The sequence below is a fragment of the Danio rerio genome, chromosome 16 (genome assembly GCF_049306965.1).
Source record: "Danio rerio strain Tuebingen ecotype United States chromosome 16, GRCz12tu, whole genome shotgun sequence".
NCBI lineage: Eukaryota > Metazoa > Chordata > Actinopteri > Cypriniformes > Danionidae > Danio > Danio rerio.
The window spans coordinates 39,642,743-39,661,354 of NC_133191.1; the positions used below are offsets into that span (position 1 = coordinate 39,642,743).

An 18,612-nucleotide genomic window follows, 5' to 3' on the forward strand; every position below is an offset into this window, starting at 1 on the left:
ACCAATTGGACCTTATATCTCTGCTCTCTCACATGGCTCCTTTCTGGTTTCCTGCACAGATATCGCTTTGCACATGGCAATTATTTGTTTCTTCATAAAAGTCCTTACTATATCAGACATCTTTGCAAACCATTCCAAGAGGTTATGTGCATGGTTATATGTGAGATTATATGCCAGGTTTTATGCAAAGTTTCATGTGGTTTCTTGCAAGGGTCATGCGGTTTCTTGCAAGGTTTCTTTCAAGGGTCGACCCAATAGCAGTTCATGCGATGCGGTGTTAGATGCTTGTTTCTGTCAGTTTCCATGCCATCACTCACCAATGCACTTGTAAACACATTAATCCCATTAAGTTTATTATTTTCAAATATTTCATTGAGCGTTGGTCTTGATGGATCATCTTCATCTCTTTCAGCCATTTCTGGTAACTGAGCATAATACAATTATTCTCTCTTTTGCTTTATTCATAATTTTTCATACTTCTTTAGATGTTTTTATTTATTGATCATTCATTAACTTCATGAATGCAAACCCATTATGAACTTATTTCTGAAGGCATTTCAAAATTTAGGAAAGACTTCTCTTGTCACAGATGTAATAACTGTTCCTGCTTCATAATTTGCTTCTAGTATTACTCCAATCATCTACTCATCATAGTTTCTTAACAGTGCTTGTTTACAGAATAATTCTCTATCTAGTCAACACCAAAAACAGTCATCATCTCACTGTTTGGAGCAATGGTCTCCACTCAAGTCTTTTAATTGAACTAGAGCTCTGTGAAGCTGTAGATAATTCAATCATCCACATATTGTGACAGTGTCCATACTATGATCTTCTCCCTTATTATAACCCTTTATGCATTCTGGTGTATACAGTATATGCTATTCACCAAGCTACACAAGTACAAACAAGTTTCTACCCTCCTCTGGTAGTTACCTAAAATAAACTCAATAGAAACCAAACCACTTGAAATATTTATCATCCAAAAGAACATATCTTTACATACAATATTAACTTCAGCTGGAAAATCTTTTCTTATTGATTTTCTTAAATCATAACCTAAACATTAAGCCTCTTTTATCTGTCTTGATTAACCATTTATTTTAACTATCAAATTAACTTCAATTAAATATTATTAGTTACTTATAATTTATTACTACTTTAAATTTAAATAGAAATGTCTAGGACAGATTGCATATTACATTATCTAGATGTTTCTATTAGTGCTCCTATTTTTACACAAACTTTTCAATAGTGTTTAATACCTATTTCAGCATTTAGTGGTTTTCTTTATGGGCAAATCTACATCTGATTTAATTTTAACCCTGACTATGCTGGCTGATTTTATCTGCATCTCAGTCCTGTAATGACAATCATTTAGTTGGAATTTGACACTTCTTTCTTTTACTAATCAATTTTCAGAGCTATATATTAATTCCTTTTTCGTCCTAATTTATGGTACTGTCTTTTGGCTAACATTTATTTCTTAAGGCATTCTCATTAAACTAGTTGTTCATACAATTTTGATGCACTTTTTTATCAGCTGACTAAAACTTACTGTATGTTTTGTAAATTTCTCTTTGCTCTGTTTAACTATTATTCCTTAATATTTTCTTTCAAATTATTTTTCACATATGTTTTCATGTGAAACAATATCTTTTTCTTAAACACTTTTCTCTTTCAATTTTTCTTATAGTAATTTAGAACTGTTACTTTTTGACCTTATCATGTCCTATGAATTCATTAAAATTGTTGTTTCAATCTTCTCTTTAACTATAAATAATTTTTCTAGATTTGAATTTTTCCAGTTTTCAATATCCAATCTTGATTTAGGTCATTCACAATAATATTATGCTTAGATATTATTGCCTTATCAAAAGCTTTTTCTTTTTCTTTAGTTAGTCTGCTGCATTGTAATTTATCATTCTATGTTTAAGGAACTTTATGATTAAACCAATTGAAACTTAAACCTAAATTATTTAACATTCATCATACTATATTATTTAACAATACACATTTAAAGTTTCATCTTAAAATGTAGCTTTTTCAGTCCTCAGTAAATCCTGAGTATGCAGTGCCTGCATCACTGCTGTAGCATGTCACAAGTGTCAACAGCCATTTTGCTCATTGTGTTTTTCAAACACCTTTCCATTTGCCAGTGTACTCAGAGATGTCTGGTAGGTACAAGACTACAGTCCCCCAAAGTTCATCCCTATGTCCTCTTAATTAATATATATAGAATTTAGCTCATGACTTAATAAAATATATATATATATATTTTTTTTTTCCATTTTTTCATTCATCAAATAAAGACTCCTTTTGTAGTTTAACAACTTATTTTCTCTAATTATTTTTCATTCTCAATCATTTTTATCATATGTAAATATGCTTAATTTTCTATTTGTTAAATGTTCTTATAATTAATTTCTTTGGCTTCAGATTGTGCTTCACTTATTTTTCCTAATCTTATTCTAGTGTTTCCTCACTAGTTACATTACATCTTACACTATTTTAATTTCTCTAACATTTCCATACCTGTTTTAATTCAACAGTACTATATGGTGGCCTAATGTCTAATATACCTGTTCAAAATCCTTACTGCAATAGCTTCAAGTTCATAGTACTATTTTAACTCCCCATGTTTGTTTACTTTAAGCATTTTTCCTATCTGAAATGCAATTTTTAATTCTCAATTACCTTTTAAGTACATAAAATATTAACTATATAATTTTTGAACTCACTATTATGTTCTTTCATTTCTCCTCAGTGTCTATGCTTTACATCTGACTCACTGCTTTTACTACAAATAGCTGTTGGCTCAGATGACAGCCTGTAGCTGACTTTAAAACAGATGACAACAGTCAACTTACTCCACAACAATTTTTTATTGCACTTAAACATAATTTTATCTTTTAAAGCCAAATCTTGTTTTCTTCAAAATGTTGCTGTTTTTTCTAATTTTTATCTTATATTACTTTATAATATATATTTTTAAACATCTTCTCTTTTAATTCTATTAAACAATGTTTGGACTTCTTTTTTCTCCATTTTCCTATGCTTCTTTTCCTTTTCAAAAATTAGCATTTTTGTCTCTTAGATTTTCCTAATTCATTTTTTTAAGCTTATTTTCCTTAAACATTTGATCATTAACTCTTCAATTAATCAATATTCATTAAAGTTTTTTCTTCTAATTCTTTATTTACTCAAATTATTAACTTATCTTTTTTTTTACTGATTTAGTAAATTTATTTCCTGATCAATATAACTATTAATCTCCATATGTAATTATTTCCATGCTTCAATTTTTTTATTTCTTAATATTTATTAGTATAGCTTCTAGTTGCATTTTTATTAACACTTTTTATTTATTAAATCTTATTCTATCATGTATATTTTCTTATTTCATTTATCTTATTACATTACTTTATATTTCTATTTATTTAATACCTTATAATATATCTTTACTCTTTAGCTTCTATCTGTCCTGTGAAACTTTTGTTCTTAAAATAGACAGATTCTTACCACTCCTGAAGCAGACCTTCTTCCAGACTGTCGACATGTCAGGAATTTCAGTCCCCTCTCTGCCTATAGTTCATACTTAAAAACACTTCAAACACACAGAGATTATTCAGAAAAATGTTTAACTCGTATATTCTTGTTTTTTAGTCTGTGTCTTTCAAATGCAATATGATCTCAATTAATTTTATGAGGCTTAAACCTCCTCTGTATCACAATCTCTTCCCTCAACTGCATCACTCTCTATCTTATTGTTCATAAAATCACACAACATATGCAATCCTTCTTTTATATTATAATATAAAACGATAATTCTTTTAAACTCACTCTTATTGCAAACATACTTCTAAACACAATCATACTTCTCACTCGTCCTAACCTCATCTCTTACACTGTGTAACCTGAACCTCACCTCTATTCTAGTCTCTCTAGATCAGGGGTCGGCAACCCGCGGCTCTAGAGCCGCATGCGGCTCTTTAGCGCTGCCCTAGTGGCTCCCTGGAACTTTTTCAAAAAATGTTTGAAAATGGAAAACGATGAGGGAGGAAAATATATTTTTTGTTTTAATATGGTTTCTATAGGAGGACAAACAATCTTAACGTTTTCCGATGCTGTAAAAGTGTGTAGAATATTTAATTTCAACATTTCTGTCAACGAAGATTTGCGTCATAGCCTGCGACACACGTTTCTATCAGCAGGGCGGGATGCCAGGCAGGTAGCTGTTGTAAACAAACCGGCGGCTGTGTGATGAGCCATGGAGTGCAAGCTGTCTTTGCCAAAGAGGTACAGCGGGGCACGCTTTCTCATTTTCCCTCCCTGAGAGAATTCTAAGAAGCCCATCCCGATCACTCACTCAACGGTGATTATTTACAAGGTGCGATCGTTGATATGCAAACCCCTAACCCCAACCGTCATTGGGGGAAAAGCAAATCGTGCTAAATTGTACGAATTAGATCGTACGAATTCATACGAATTAGCCACTAAATGAAAAAGTTACGAATTGCCGTGAGATTGTGTTGGTTGAGCACATTCCCAGGAATGACTCGAGCTGATCTTGAAATGGAAATGGCAGACTGCGTTTTATTGCACTGTTTGTTGCCCAGATAAGGGGCACGTTGTGCACGTTAATTTTGATGTTGTTTTTTGAAATCCTCAAAATAAAAAAAAAACATTAAAGAGCCCATATTATACATGAAATAGGGTCATATCCTGGTTGTAAGGGTCTCCAACAACAGTCTAATATGCATGCAAGGTCAAAAAACACTTTCATGGTCTTATAATCTGCATTTATTTTTACCTAATTATCCCAGCGACTCCTGTATGAATCGTCCAGTGATTCATTTGTTCCCAAACCCCTCCTTAGCGCGAAGCTAATCTGCTCTGATTGGACCGATGACAGTCTGTCGCGATTGGTCGACTGCCTTCAGTCAGAGAGGGAAATGGCCAATAGCTAATCAGCAATTTAAAAAGTAATCACAGTTCATACACGCTCGATAGTGTAGACGTGGAGTTTAGCTGCCACACTATGGCGAGTGGATAGTGCCACGGATAACCGAACGAAGGAGACAGTCGTGTACTCGCCATACCACACACACACAAAAACACACACACACCTCCGGATGACAACGCTCCCGCTTCCGCCCGCACCCGCCAGGTTTTAGCCTGAGAACCCGCTCCGTTTTCTGCCCGCCGCCAAAAAATCACCCAGTATACAGTCCAGACAGCCAAGCTGTCAGTATAAACACACACACACACACACACACACACACACACCACAAAGCTCGTTCGTTCGTTCGCTCTCTCTCTCTCTCTCTCTCTCTCTCTCTCTCTCTCTCTCTCTCGCTCGCTCTTTCTCATACGCGCGCGTGCGCACTAACACACACACAAGCACCACGCAGACTCTCTCTTTCTAATTCGCATAGCAATATCCGTGATATTGCTAGACAGCCCACTCCCGTCCCAAATTAAACCCGTTACCGACCGCTCCCGCGATTAATTCGGAAATTTATTCCCGCGGCTGTCCCCGCGCCAGATTTCTGCGGCGCGGGAATAAATTTCCGAATAAATCGCGGGAGCAGAACTCTAGCACGGAGCTCCATTAACAAACAGCACGCGTCGCGTTTTTAACGTGACTTTGCACGCGATAAGATAAAATATCCAGTTAACCTGATACAGTACACGCGATTACAAGTAACAAATCACAACTAAATACATTTGCAAGCTAGAGTCAACGAGGCAACAACTTTAACCGCACGTACTTACACTTGAGAAATGGAAGAAACCCATCCTGACGTCCATCAGTTACTCTTTACTGATCCTTCCTTTAACAAACTCAGATGAAGTATTCTTTGTAGCATGTGGCTTCCAGAAGTTTCCAACTGCTTGGTTATAATGCTGATGTTTCATCTTTGGGTAGAGACTCAATATAATGTCCATCTGCAGTGTGACTTCAATCGACCGGCATGTTTGTGTGCGTGTTGTTTGTGGGTGTGCGTGTGTTTGTGGGTGTGTGTGTGTGTGTGTCTGGGTTTCTGCGTCAGAGGGCGGGGCCTCAGGTTTGAAATCTCCCGGGTTTGCGCGTGCACGTGAATAACTTGGCTTCGTTCGTACGTCATGGCGAAACACCTAATGAGTCGGTATCAAGGCGACTCGTTTGAAGCACTATGAGTCGACTCTTTTATAGATGAATCAACCGTTTTAAACACTGTATTCTTACAGATTTAAGCCTTAGCTGGATACTTCACTTCACTTAGAGCTGTGTTACACACTACATGGAGGGGAATTTTCAAAAACCCATAATATGGGCTCTTTAAAAAATTTAATTTTTTTTCTTTATTTCTTTATTGCATTTCTTTAATTTCTTAAAAGCAAAACATAATGCAATAATATTGTAATGAAGTTAAACTTGAACATTAAACATAATTCATTAATATTGTAATGAAGTTAAACTTGAACATTAAACATAATTCATTAATATTGTAATGAAGTTAAACTTGAACATTAAACATAATTCATTAATATTGTAATGAAGTTAAACTTGAACATTAAACATAATTCATTAATATTGTAATGAAGTTAAACTTGATAATTAATCATAATGCATTTATATTGTAATGAAGTTAAACATGATCATTAAACAATTCATTAATATTGTAATGAAGTTAAACTTGAACATTAAACATAATTCATTAATATACTGTAATTAAGTTAAACTTGAGACGGCATTGTACAACAGAGTAGTCACGTGGCGCGTCATTCTCTACAGGATGCACTGCAGGGAAATGAACATTTAATCATGAAGGCTCAGTATGTATTTGTAGCCAACGAAGTCATTTTTATAGTAGGCTAATATAGCTAATATAAATACATACAGCATGTGTTGCCATCATTATAAGGCTTATAAAAGGCTTTTAATTTTTTGCGGCTCCAGACATATTTGTTTTTGTTTTTTTTGGTCCAATATGGCTCTTTCAACATTTTGGGTTGCCGACCCCTGCTCTAGATCAAAGGTGATAGCTTCTAAGCACCCCAGCAACACAGACAAATACACAAATACTTACAATTACATAAATACACCTCACTCCTCTTGAGTGACCTGTCCGAGCAGCCTCTAACCTTAGAGCTATAACCACAGAATTCTCCACTACACTCCTCTTGAGTGACCTGTTACTTCTGCTCCCGTCTTTACTGTTCTTCAGTAAAAATAGCATTTCACAGGATTCTTGCCTTTTTTCCCCCAGCCTCCTGAATAATAATATTTATTATTATTAAAACAGAACGGGTACTCCGAGGTCTTTGCGCGCTTCTCTCTACTTTATTAATCTGCTTTAATCTCTTAACTGTCACCACACTTTAAGAACTTCCTTTTAAAACTTAAAAATGCTCTAGGCATAATCTTCATCATTAAAAAATTTCCCAAACATGAGTAACAGTTACTAGTTAACGTTTATCCTATCCGTCAAGGCCCTCTTAGGAAAACACAGATCATTTGCATGCAAATTGTTATTTTCTTCTGGTATTCAAAACCCCTTTGTTTTCCTTTTATATCTTTACTTTTACTTTTTTAGTTTTACTTGTAGTTCTTTATAGCTGGAGAAACAGTTCAAGTGACTTTTTACCGTTACAAGCAGGTCCTTGGTAGAAAAAACACAAACGTATAAGCGAAAATTGCTTACCGTTTTTAATCGTGGCCACATATTTGTGTTTTTCCTCCAAGCCTCAGCATGTCCAGTGTCACCCGTCTATCTCTTTCCAGCCGCACGTGCGGGCGCCATTTGTCGTAAATATTGACTTCTCATCAATTACAAATTATCAGACCAGAGGTTTTCAATATCAGAAAATAGACTTTATTCTCCATAATAAAGCCGAGAAAGAGCAGAGCAGACCCCAGAGCATTCTGAAGTCTCTCCTGGACACCTTCCAAAGTCTCTCCTGCTCCTTCTCCTTTATTTATGTTTTTGACACACCCCTAAGTCTCTTTTTAACTCTTGACCATTTTTGAATAGGTTTTTAGTCTAAGGGGTCCTGCTATTCTTGGCTCTCAGCCCACTAGCTCATGTCAACAGAGATGTTACAGGTCTATGTCAGTAAATTATAGATGCAACTTATGCAAAGGAACTAAGTGTTTACATACATTGTTATGATAGGATAATAACTTGATAATATGTTACTCATTCTAACTTCTGACACATATAGCTTCATAGAAGTATTTAACATAAATAATCAGTGCTTTACATATTCAGTTATTCTACACAATCAGTCACTCAGCCTTCTCCTAGTGTTGCTCCTGTGCAGGCATACTCATCTTACACAGACATATCACTGTATTTTTAACACAGGCTGGCATGTTTGCTGCAAACACTACATACATTTTGTGAAGAGAAAATTAACTGCTTTACACTTAGAAAATACTTCATACAGAGAGAATAAAATCTTCTTCACTCACAGCGCGTCACGCAAACACCGCCCACAGAACGTCCCCGAATCAAACGTCACACAACCCGCCCACTTCAGTGGGAATCAGGACAGGCAGATAAAGCACACCATAGAATTATCACGAAACGAAACCATTAAAATGAAGACAACCGAAACAAACAAATGACACGTTACTGTACAGCATTACATGAAATGTCTATACGCACAGACCTGTGTATTTCCATTCATTACATTTTAGTCGCCGACCGACTGTTGGCATTGTGCATCGAGTGCTCTCGCCATTAACGGAGGGACCCAACACAGAGAGCGCACACATCCATAATATAAAGCCACAGAAATTCTCGTTTATAACTCGATATGGCATGTATTTTATAACATCCTCGTTTTGATAGACATCGTGTTAAGTGTTTCCGGCACAAGAGCGAGTAGCCTAATAAAATATAGCCATATTTGTTGCGCTCGGCAGCTATTCACTAAAGCTCTTCATTTAAAGTTTCATTTATAAATTTAACCACATCATATAAAAACATAAACAGTTGTTTGAGGATATAGAACACATTTTGTGTTTGGACTTTCCCCCGATGCGTTTAAAGCAGCGAGCGCTGCGCAGGACTGAGTGACAGAAAAAAAGGTAGGAAAGATTCTGCTTTCACTCACCCAAATAATGCTCTGTTTGCGCGATTTGATTAATATCATCGCAACCAAATACTTTATAAATAACATTTCAAACCTTCTCCGGTGTTAATTGTTTTTAGAAAATATCGAAAATCTTTTTTTTCAGACAGGTCTTTGTAAAATGAAAGTTAGGATATAAGTGGCTTTAAAACGGTTTGATTTATGTATTGTATATAGGCTACCTACATATAGCTAGCTTTTGTTTATTTTAAATTGGTTTATTTATTTAATACGATTTATATACATATATATATATATATATATATATATATATATATATATATATATATATATATATATATATATATATATATATATATATCCGATATTTGTAATTCTTTAAATTATATTTCAATATAGCTTAGGCTATTTTATCTAGATATGACACTATATTGTTTAAAGTCTATGAAAGTGGGCATGTAATTTGTTAAGTTTTATGTCTTTCTGTTGTATTTATATTGTGTATTATCTCCAAAATAAATACAGAAAAAAGCCGCTCGCGGCATAACAGAGCTGTGAAGGAGCGCTCTTGCCCGGTCTCACACACACATACAGGCATTTAAACGCGCACAAACAAACATTTTACCCTTGACAAAAACTCTGGAAAACCTTTACTGTCTGCTGTGTCTTTAATATGGTGTAAAGATTATTATGCGTTATTGAAACATAAAGGAGAACGCAGCAAAGAACGTCACTATAAATTTAAACTACTTTATTATTTTATGCAGCAGCCTTACATTTAAAAGGGAAACATAAGGGTGATCATACGCAAAAAGACCCCAGACTGTAAGGCTAGATGTTTTCTTTCCCTTATTTCTTTATTTGTTTGGCGCATGTGCTCATGTGCAACCAGAAAACTGCCCGCCTCTCCTTTCACTCCGCCCGAAGCCCCAGCTGGCCCTCCTTGGCCCAAGGTATTTGGCGGGCCTAATAAGGCCGGCCGCTGGCCCCAAGAAAGCCCCGCTTTGGCCCGATTAGGCCCCGGAAATGACAGTGGAAACGCGACTGGTCTTGGCTCGCTCGCTTTAGGCGCGATAGTGGAAACGCAGCTAATGACTCCCTGTGCTAATGTCTGTGTCTCTCTGTCTCTCCTCTCTAGCGGACTCCAGCAGTTGACCGATCCTTCACCAGAACTCTCACTCAAACTCACATTCTCCCTGGAGCACCAGAGCACCTATCCACTGAAGAGCACCATATTCATCTCATTTCACGTACTTCACTATATAAATAAATCACCCTCCGGAGACCTGTTTGTAACACCAACGCTTTGTGTATGTGTTTTTCCTCTGACTCGCCACAATAGTCAAAATAAGTTCATGTGGCATAAGTTGTTCAATTATAATTATATGAAGCTAAACAAAAATAACTTTATTCAACGATTTATCTATGGGAGGATTAGAAAGCTCTTGGATTAAATGCAAAATATCTTCATTTGTAGATAATTAATGACAGAATTTCAGTTTTTGGGTGAACTAAACCTTTAAGCAGCTGTAAGCCTCACAAATACGTAAAATTAATTGACTGAAAACTGCTTGAACTTTATTAAAACTGTTTGCACTAATATATTGTGTTAACTACACAGAGGCATGCAGCAGTGGCAACGTCAAAAGAAAGCTTCCCCTAAATCGAGACTAAAGGTTACTTTCTTTGGGGAAGCAGGCACAGACTCTGGTGCCCTACGCAAAGACAGTAGCTAACAGGTCATAATAATTTCGAAGAGGAATTTCAGATCAGATTTCTTTAATTACAACGTCATTTCTGTTGTGCAGTAATGTTAGCAGAGATCGAAGACCGATTGTTCATCTGTGGTGCAGACAAAAGAGGAAAGAGTCCCCTCTACAGCATTAACAGCGTAGGTCAGAATTACTTCAGGTGTGCAGTTTTGATTACAGGTTGTGAATCACATGTATTACTGTTGAACTGTTGATGTCACATGCACTAATTTACAGATATTCTTATTTACCTTTCGGGACCTTGAACATGACAGAAGAAGGTGAGGGAACAGACCCCGAAATGCAGACGAGCTAAAGGCCGATATCAAAGCAACTTGGGCTACAATAGTACCTCAACTTTGTCGAAGGCCGATCGCCTCCATATTGAGGACATAATACAGTACATTAACACATTTTTCAGAAGGCCAGCGTGTGTTTAAGAACTGTTTTATTGGTCAAATGAAATATGCTAATTTTGTGAAATACTGGATTTGAGTTTTTTCATGTTTATCCATAATCATTTAAATTGAAACAAAGGATTGAAATACTTCATTTTGTGTGTTGTGAACTAATAACACATAAGTTAAACTTTTTAAAACAAATTATTCCAATTTTTTTGGCACATACCTGTAGCCTGACCTGTCACCTAAAACGTTTTTGCCATGGCAAACCCTACCAGGAGCATCAGCCCCCAAAAACATAGCTGTAGGATCACTCAGGCAGTGTTTCAGACACAATTTTCTTATTGCTCCCTAATCTCAAAATCTGCAAGAGTAGAGTGATTTGACGCGACCGGCATTTTTAAAAGTAAAATCGAATAGGAAGAAAATGGGAAGAAATCCAGAAGTATTGCTTGGAGTTTCTAGGAACGTTGTGCACTTGGCTGTATATCTTATCAGGGAAGAGAACGTGACACAAATTTATCATTTCACTGCCTTCTGAGTGACCCAAAGGTCCGTTCTGAATGAACAGTGAAAATAAAAAGGGATGTCAGAGCTCATTTTCAGCTAAGTTAAGGAAAATGGGACTAGTTAGCTAACCTTTCCCAAACACATTTTAGATGTCATTTATCAAACTCGAGTTAATAAAACAGAAATGACTGGCCGTGAAGGTCATCAGTTCACCCACCGCTGTTTACTGAGTGCAAACACAGATGAGGGATCCACTTGATGACTCGAATGATCTTCGTGGCTGCTTCACGCTTCAGTGTTCGTGTGTCTGGGCCCTGTCATACACCCGGTTTAAGGTGTGATGCAACTGTTGTTTGCTAGTTTCAGCTGGACATTTTGACGTTTTGCAGCACGCTGTTTAAATAGCAAATACATTTGCGTACTGCTCTAAAAAAGGAGGTGTGCTGAGGCGCATTGTTGGCACTTTGCTATTTTGAGGAACTAAACTGTTCAATAGACCAGCTGAGAGGAGGTCTAAAGTCCAGCGCAGAGCGAGTCAGTTGTGCGTATTGCTTAAACATTGCTTAATACACACAGGATGTGCAGCAATTCGCAAATATCTTTACCAATATTATTTATTATATGCAGATTATATTTGTTTTATTAAAAACCAGCTTCGATTTGCCCACCTGTCAACTCACCGGGTTACATAGGCTGAAGCAGGCAAGCCCCCACAGTGTTTACCTGCTGCCATGAACTGAAGTCTAGGAGTTCTTGAGTGTGTTACTCTTAAAGAGACTCTGATGTTGTTTGATGCCTAATCTGCTTTTAATGGGTTACATTAAACTCACTGAATGATATTAAAGTGATGTTTACACACTATTTCTGCATTTTGAAATATCAGCAACAGCTTGAGGTTTGTGTTGTCAATGCAATGTTTACAGTTCTGGTCTTATACTTCTGGGTTTCTTCCCACTGCAGCCTCGCTTTGGTTCTTCAAAATGGTGACTGCGTGAAATAAGCGTATGGCAAAAATCGTATTAGCAGTGTGGTGCAAAATGTCTTTATTTATAGTGCCCTGACCTTTTAATAGCAGGGGAACTGCTATAGAATGTCTCGTACCATCACAACGGTCAAGTATGTTTGACATGCTTTTCTCTCTATTTGCCACTTGCTTTTCTTTTCTTTTGCTGCCTGCTGTTCATTCAATCAACAAATTGCAACCAGTCAAGCACCAAAATCAACTTTCACTTCAAGTTGAGTGAAACCCTCTTTCGCTTGTATGAAACGCGCACTGTCATTGGACAGAAAGAAAACCACAGCTGATTAAAGCGGGAGTTTGAAGATCAGCAAAGTGACTCAGATGACAGGGACTCATTAGCTTTAGCTGATTTCTGTTGTAGAATTTCTCATCTGGGTTATCACTGTCTGTAGAGAAACGTTTTGCAGTTGAGGGGTGACGTTACTGCTGTCTGAATGTCCATCATCATCAGTCAGTCAAGTAGTCTTTATACATTTCCCGAAGGCGATTTGGTTGCAGCATACACGCATGTCACACATAATACTCAAAGCACATAATACAATACAAAATTCTACCCTTAATTCAAAAACGTTACAGCTGAGGGGATGAATGAAAGTTTAAACTGATTTGTTTTACTAATAGGAGTTCTGTATCGATTACTTAAAGGGAGAAGATAAAACTCGTGGTGCATGAACAAACATGCATGGCCCGAGGGGTCCATTCTTCCTCCTCATCTTCCCTTAACTGCGCTATGGCACTTTAATTGCCGACTATTATTATGTTTATGACATTTTAACGACACTTTTTTTCTATTTTTCCCCCCTCTTTTGTTTTTGACACCTAAAAATACACAGACATTGTTGATAGTTCACCGGTTAGGAATTATTGTAAAAATACCCATAATCTATTTTAAGATGCCATTTAATGTCACTAATTAGATTCATTTAATCATTCAAATGTTCTGTGTTTGCATTGTAGTAGGTATGGATTGTATAGATGACATTACACGAATCTGACATGACTGTTCGGGATTGAATAATGCACCTTTTACACCTGTTGGGTCAAATCTGCATTTTCAACATAATTTATTTGTAACATAAAGAATGAATTATTAAGTAATTATGCTTAGTTTCAATCAAGAAAACCTTTATTTAATACAATTAGTAACATTTACAGTTGTATTCTTACTATAACATCTTGAATTTAGCGAACAGTTTCCAGCCAAAATGCATGCGAGCAACTCAATGAGCGCGGACATTTTGGAAAGGTCAAAAAAGCTCTTCCACTGCCTGCAGTGTCATTAAAATCCACAAGAGGGCAAAATACACGTATCAAAGTATATACAGCAGGCTTTCAATCAAACGAATGCTCAGGTTTATAATATACAGATCTTATAAACTTGTGTATTAAAGATAATACGCGCTGCTTTATAGGGTAAAGGTCACAGACCCTCGCGAAAGACGACTCGTTGCTTGGCAACAGCAGAACGCGTTCTAACGGTTGTAGAGGGTCTGCAGGCGCGCGCAAACTCAGCTTCAGTAATCTGCTGGAACAAGAAATGAAGGTTGATTGTAAAAGTTGTTCCGAGTCTCGGTCGATAAACACATCGAGCAAAACAGTTGAGCGATTTCAGAAGATGTCTACAAGACCTTTCGAGATTCTAGCGGAAATGGAAAGTTGTAAGACTTTGACGGGTAAGTCCAGACACTAAGAACACATGTGTTTCGTATTTGCCTGTTTTATATGTCAATTTTTGATACTAAAACTCTACTTTTACACTGTAAAATAACTTGTGTACTTATTTTGGATTAATAAATACAATCATACACTGCCGTAAGCCCGTCTGACAGTAGCTTTAACCCATTTGTGTGTACGTTCAGGTGTCTGTTATCCCGGCGCTGCTGTTTAGCCGAAATATGGCGATCATAACTCGATAACCTGACGGTACACAGAGGTGTTTTCAGAGCATAGTGAATATAAATGCAGATTCAGTGTTTTAGTGAACAACATCAGTCTATTTAATACAATAAACACCAGAGTAAAATGCAGATAACCTACTAACTCTTACTTGAGTCAGAGTCAAACTCTTCCTAACGAATATATAATGATATACAGGCGTGTAGCCAGCCTGGGGGGAAATAGGGCTTCTTTTTCTAAAAAAAAATGTGGACCTTTTTGTATTTATTCGCCTTATGTTTCTCTTAATAATGATATTATAATACTGCATTTTAGTGACATTTTAAGCACTGCTTTTAGCTGGATTAGCTTGATGGATGGTCATCATAATAGCACTTTAAGATACCAAAAAAAAACTGTTTGCTAAATATAAAGAATTAAGAAATATGAAAAAAAACTTATTTTAAAAATACAAATTATTATAACCTCCTGGGGCTGGAGTGTCCACATATGTGGACGGCACATTTAAGCTCTTAAGTGGCTATTTAAAATACTTTGAATGTTTTATATTTTCTTACAGGCATACATTGTCATCCTGCAACTGTTTTCAGCATATGAAATGTCCCAAACCCTATTCTGAACTTTCAGAAATGGGGGAAAAATTTGTTTTTACCCTCTGGTAGTCATGTTGCTATGTTATATATGCATTCAAAAACATTCAGGAAAGGGTTTTATGTAAATTCAGACCACGAGTCCACATATATGGACACCATGTTTCTCTAAAAGTACATCATATCAAAAGATGATACTTAGATTTTTATTCTACTTAGGTTCCAATAAGCCCAAATAGCAAATAGAAATAAAAAAATGCATGTAAAAATCATCTTGGCCCTTAAGAGGATATCATATATAATTTAAAAAAAAGAGTTAAAGTTTTAAATGAAAAAAATTGTGGTCTTTTGTCATTTAATGAGAAAATAAACTGGCAAGCACATTGAACTTTCCTCAGTCAGAATTCATCCTTCTAAAACAATAATATTAATAATGCAGAGCTTCACTTTTTGAAGGTTTATGGATAACAAAAATAGCCCAATTAGTATTAATATTACCTTGAACATGGGCCGCTTTTGGCTTCAAAACCTTCATAGTGTTTTTTTTCTTCTTCAAGAATAAGGTCCAAGATTCAGAATAAACGTTGGGCTACTTGTAGTGAAAGATGACTTCACTTTTGTCATATTGTATGTTGTCTTGCTGGATGAGGATGTTTGACTCATGAAAAATATTAGTTTGCATACTGATTAGCTGAAGTCACACTGATGTGACGTCAACAGATGATTCGGCTTTTTTCAACAGGTTATTTTCACAATTTATGATGGTGTAGGAGCCAAAATAGGACAAATGAGGTTATGTATAGGACAAATTCTGTTCTATCCCCTCCCCCCACACTCTGGCTACGGGCCTGAAATATGACAGAAGCATGAAATTATTTACAAACTTGCTGCTGTAAATCTGAGTGTTTGATATTTATAATCTGCACCGCTAAGAACTTCATTTGACTATTTAAAAGGGGATTTTTTCTCAATGTTAGGATTTTTTAATGAAATATTGACAATAAAAATCAAGATTGAGATTTAGAGTTTATTGTTCGTTGTGTTTTAATCCACAGTAGGAGGAAGAGGAGTGAAGAGGAAAGCGGAGGATGATTTTCACAGTATTTTAGGTGAAGGCAAACCATACGCTCTGCGGAAACGCATCAGAGTTGCAGAGCTGGAGAACACAAGAGACACAGAGATGAGCAGCTATCAAGAGAAAACCAGCTCAGGTGTGTCTCCATCAAAACTTGTACAGCTTCAGCACCATACATTTATCACCACTGAAGATTCTGAAACATGAAGCAGGGTGCAAAGTGTTTCACTCAGTTAGCTGCTAAATCCAGTGAGCATGCGGAGATTTTGGCCACTAGGCAACAATACAGTGTCTGGATCAAAGTGATTGATTTATCTATTATGGCCAAAATCAATACAATATTATATTATGATCATGCTCCATCAAGTTGAACACTTTCTACTGTAAACATGTCAGAACTCAGATGTTGATTTGAACTTAATTCGGGCACTTTAAAGGGGATTTTCTCAATCTTTATATTCTGAAGAGTGTATTGTTCATTGTGTTGTCATCCACATTAGGAGGAAGAGGAGTGAAGCGGAAAGCGGATGATGATTTTCACAGTGTTTTAGGTGAAGGTAAACCTTATGCACTGCGCAAACGCATCAAAGTTGCTGAGCTGGAGAACACAAGAGTGGACGCCGACACAGAGGCGTCCAGCTCAGGTCAGTCCACTCTTTATGACTGGAGAAATACTGGAAAACTGGAGCACTGCTGCCATTCGTTAAATCCCAGAGTAAAATAAATGCCAATTAATGAAATAATCGATTATTAATAATTCATTATTGACTGTAATCCACATCAGGAGGAAGAGGAGTGAAGAGGAAAGCGGATGATGATTTTCACAGTGTTTTAGGTGAAGGTAAACCTTATGCACTGCGGAAACGCATCAGAGCTGCTGAGACGTCCAGCGATGAGAACAGCAGCTCAGGTCAGTCTCCCGTTACAGAATCACACTTTTCTACAGTTTCATCACTTAAAATTCATAATACAGAGGCAAGCTGCAAAGTATTTTAATCAGTTAGCTGCTAAAGCAATGGCAGAAATACACGGTATGTGTGAAAATTATCCACTTTTATTTGTGCCAAAAAAATCATTCAAATAGGGCGACGCGGTGGTGCTGTGGGTAGCATGTTCTCCTCACAGATAGAAGGTCGCTGGTTTGAACCTCGGCTGGGTCAGTTGGTGTTTCTGTGTGGAGTTTGCATGTTCTCCCCATGTTGGCATGGGTTCCCCCACAGTCCAAACTATTTTCTACAATGTAGATTGTGTCAAAGCAGCTTAACATAGAAGTTGTAGTAAATTGAAACTGTGTCAGTCCAGTTTTCAGAGTTGAAAACAAACGTGAAAAAGCTTCATTACTGGCATAAAAAATAAATGATTCTTAAGATTAGGAGTGTATTGTTCATTGTGTTGTCATCCACATTAGGAGGAAGAGGAGTGAAGCGGAAAGCAGATGATGCTTTTCAGAGTGTTTCTGGTGGAGGTAAACCATCTGCCCACCGGAAACGCATCAGAGTTGCTGAGCTGGAGAAAACAAGTGTAGACGCCGACACAGAGGCGTCCAGCTCAGGTCAGTCCACTCTTAATGACTGGAAAACTGGAGCACTGCTGCCATTTGTTGAATCCCAGAGTAAAATAAATGGCAATATTGAAATAATCGATTATTAATAATTCATTATTGACTGTAATCCACATCAGGAGGAAGAGGAGTGAAGAGGAAAGCGGATGATGATTTGCAGAGTGATTCTGATGGAGTCAAACCATACGCTCTGCGGAAACGCATCAAAGCAGCAGAGACGTCCAGCGATGAGAACAGCCGCTCAGGTCAGTGTCCCGTCACTCTTCTACAGTTGCTGCTCTGTGCTGTCAAATAAAACACAAACATATTAAAACCTCGCTAAACAAACAGAGCAGAAATAGAGGATGTGTGACGTCATTAACATGAACACACACACTGGCTGTGTCTAAAATCACACGCTTCCATACTAAATAGTACATTAAGACAGTATGTGAGCCGAGTAGTATGTCTGACCTCACAGTATTTGACAAACAGCATGTGAGAAGTACCCGGATGACCTACTACTACTGGAGAGATTCTGAAGTGTGCATCCAGTGGACACTACACTGTCCCATAATGCACTGCGAGATCATTCATGAATCACTCCTCTAGTGGATTTTGGAGATTTTGATAATAAAAGTCTCACATAATGTGCCTTTAAACCTGTGAATGATGCAGTATTGTGCAAAGTATTTCTCAGTAGAGCTTCATGACAAAACATCTGGAAAGTAGTAGCACTGCTGC

General features: G+C 36.8%; 2 protein-coding genes across 13 annotated transcripts in view; one reads left to right on the top strand and one right to left on the bottom strand.

The window, feature by feature from the left end:
* LOC137487940 (serine/threonine-protein kinase pim-2-like) overlaps positions 1-18,612 on the bottom strand; it is a 74,548-nt gene that overhangs the window by 35,318 nt on the left and 20,618 nt on the right. For 5 of the 9 annotated variants that reach the window (XR_012392273.1, XR_012392274.1, XR_012392267.1 and 2 more), the window contains one exon: positions 16,261-18,173. The exons of 2 other annotated variants lie outside the window; for them this stretch is intronic. The gene's annotated coding sequence lies outside the window, so the exon portion shown is untranslated. Of the gene's footprint in view, positions 1-13,875; positions 18,174-18,612 lie in introns of those variants that run through there. 2 more of the 9 variants (XR_012392269.1, XR_012392268.1) reach the window with 1 other exon arrangement.
* The window catches only part of LOC141375040 (uncharacterized), a 55,481-nt gene that overhangs the window by 29,292 nt on the left and 7,577 nt on the right, over positions 1-18,612 (top strand). Inside the window, exons 8-14 of one of the 4 annotated variants that reach the window (XM_073926281.1) lie at positions 10,223-10,394; positions 10,706-10,979; positions 16,309-16,464; positions 16,829-16,972; positions 17,113-17,238; positions 17,737-17,880; positions 18,009-18,134. In XM_073926281.1, coding sequence (XP_073782382.1) covers positions 10,895-10,979; positions 16,309-16,464; positions 16,829-16,972; positions 17,113-17,238; positions 17,737-17,880; positions 18,009-18,134 — 781 coding nt within the window. In that variant the 5' untranslated portion in view covers positions 10,223-10,394; positions 10,706-10,894. Of the gene's footprint in view, positions 1-10,222; positions 10,395-10,705; positions 10,980-14,338; positions 14,441-16,308; positions 16,465-16,828; positions 16,973-17,112; positions 17,239-17,736; positions 17,881-18,008; positions 18,135-18,612 lie in introns of those variants that run through there. The other 3 variants (XM_073926282.1, XM_073926280.1, XM_073926283.1) reach the window with 3 other exon arrangements.